At 45.8% G+C, this 480-nt stretch overlaps 1 protein-coding gene across 1 annotated transcript; it reads right to left on the bottom strand.

Moving 5' to 3' along the window:
* Nucleotides 1-179: 179 nt before the first annotated feature.
* Nucleotides 180-461, bottom strand: T265_12374 (hypothetical protein; the record flags this gene model as incomplete). Its single annotated transcript, XM_009179882.1, has 1 exon — nt 180-461. One exon carries the CDS (start codon nt 459-461, stop codon nt 180-182), a length of 282 nt encoding a protein of 93 aa, XP_009178146.1.
* Nucleotides 462-480: the final 19 nt, after the last annotated feature.

Raw genomic sequence — 480 nt, 5'->3', positions numbered from 1 at the left:
GACAGTGGAACTAAGAGAAATTAGGACCGGTCATTTGGCGTCACTGAGGAGAAGGACGCCAAGTCGATTCTTTTTCAAATGTACCTCGGTAACAATCTGCAACTTGGTGCCGGATAGATAGCGAGTGAAGTTTTGTGTGAATATGCATGTTATCGATCGTTTACAGAATCTCTACGGTGTTACAATTTTGTACCCAGATAGGTTTCGACCACAGACAACGCGGGCAGCTTCGGTGGAGTCAGTTGACCAGAACAGCCACTAAGATTGCCATTGTTGGAGCATTCTAACAGATTGCAACACTCCTGGAGCCGATAAAACATGTTCACCATCGTCTTTGCTCGCTGCACACGGGTACGGCGCTGCCAATGTGGGACTAAAACATCCACAACGTAGCATACGAAATCACAACCATTCTGCAATTCACTGCATGAATGTGTTAGTGCACAGGTGTCGATAGCCATAATACAAATCAGAAGGTGA

This window comes from Opisthorchis viverrini (genome assembly GCF_000715545.1).
Source record: "Opisthorchis viverrini unplaced genomic scaffold scaffold22954, whole genome shotgun sequence".
NCBI classification, from domain to species: Eukaryota; Metazoa; Platyhelminthes; class Trematoda; order Opisthorchiida; family Opisthorchiidae; genus Opisthorchis; species Opisthorchis viverrini.
The sequence above is the reverse complement of the archived record's forward strand: the minus strand, read 5'-3'. Positions and strand labels throughout refer to the sequence as shown.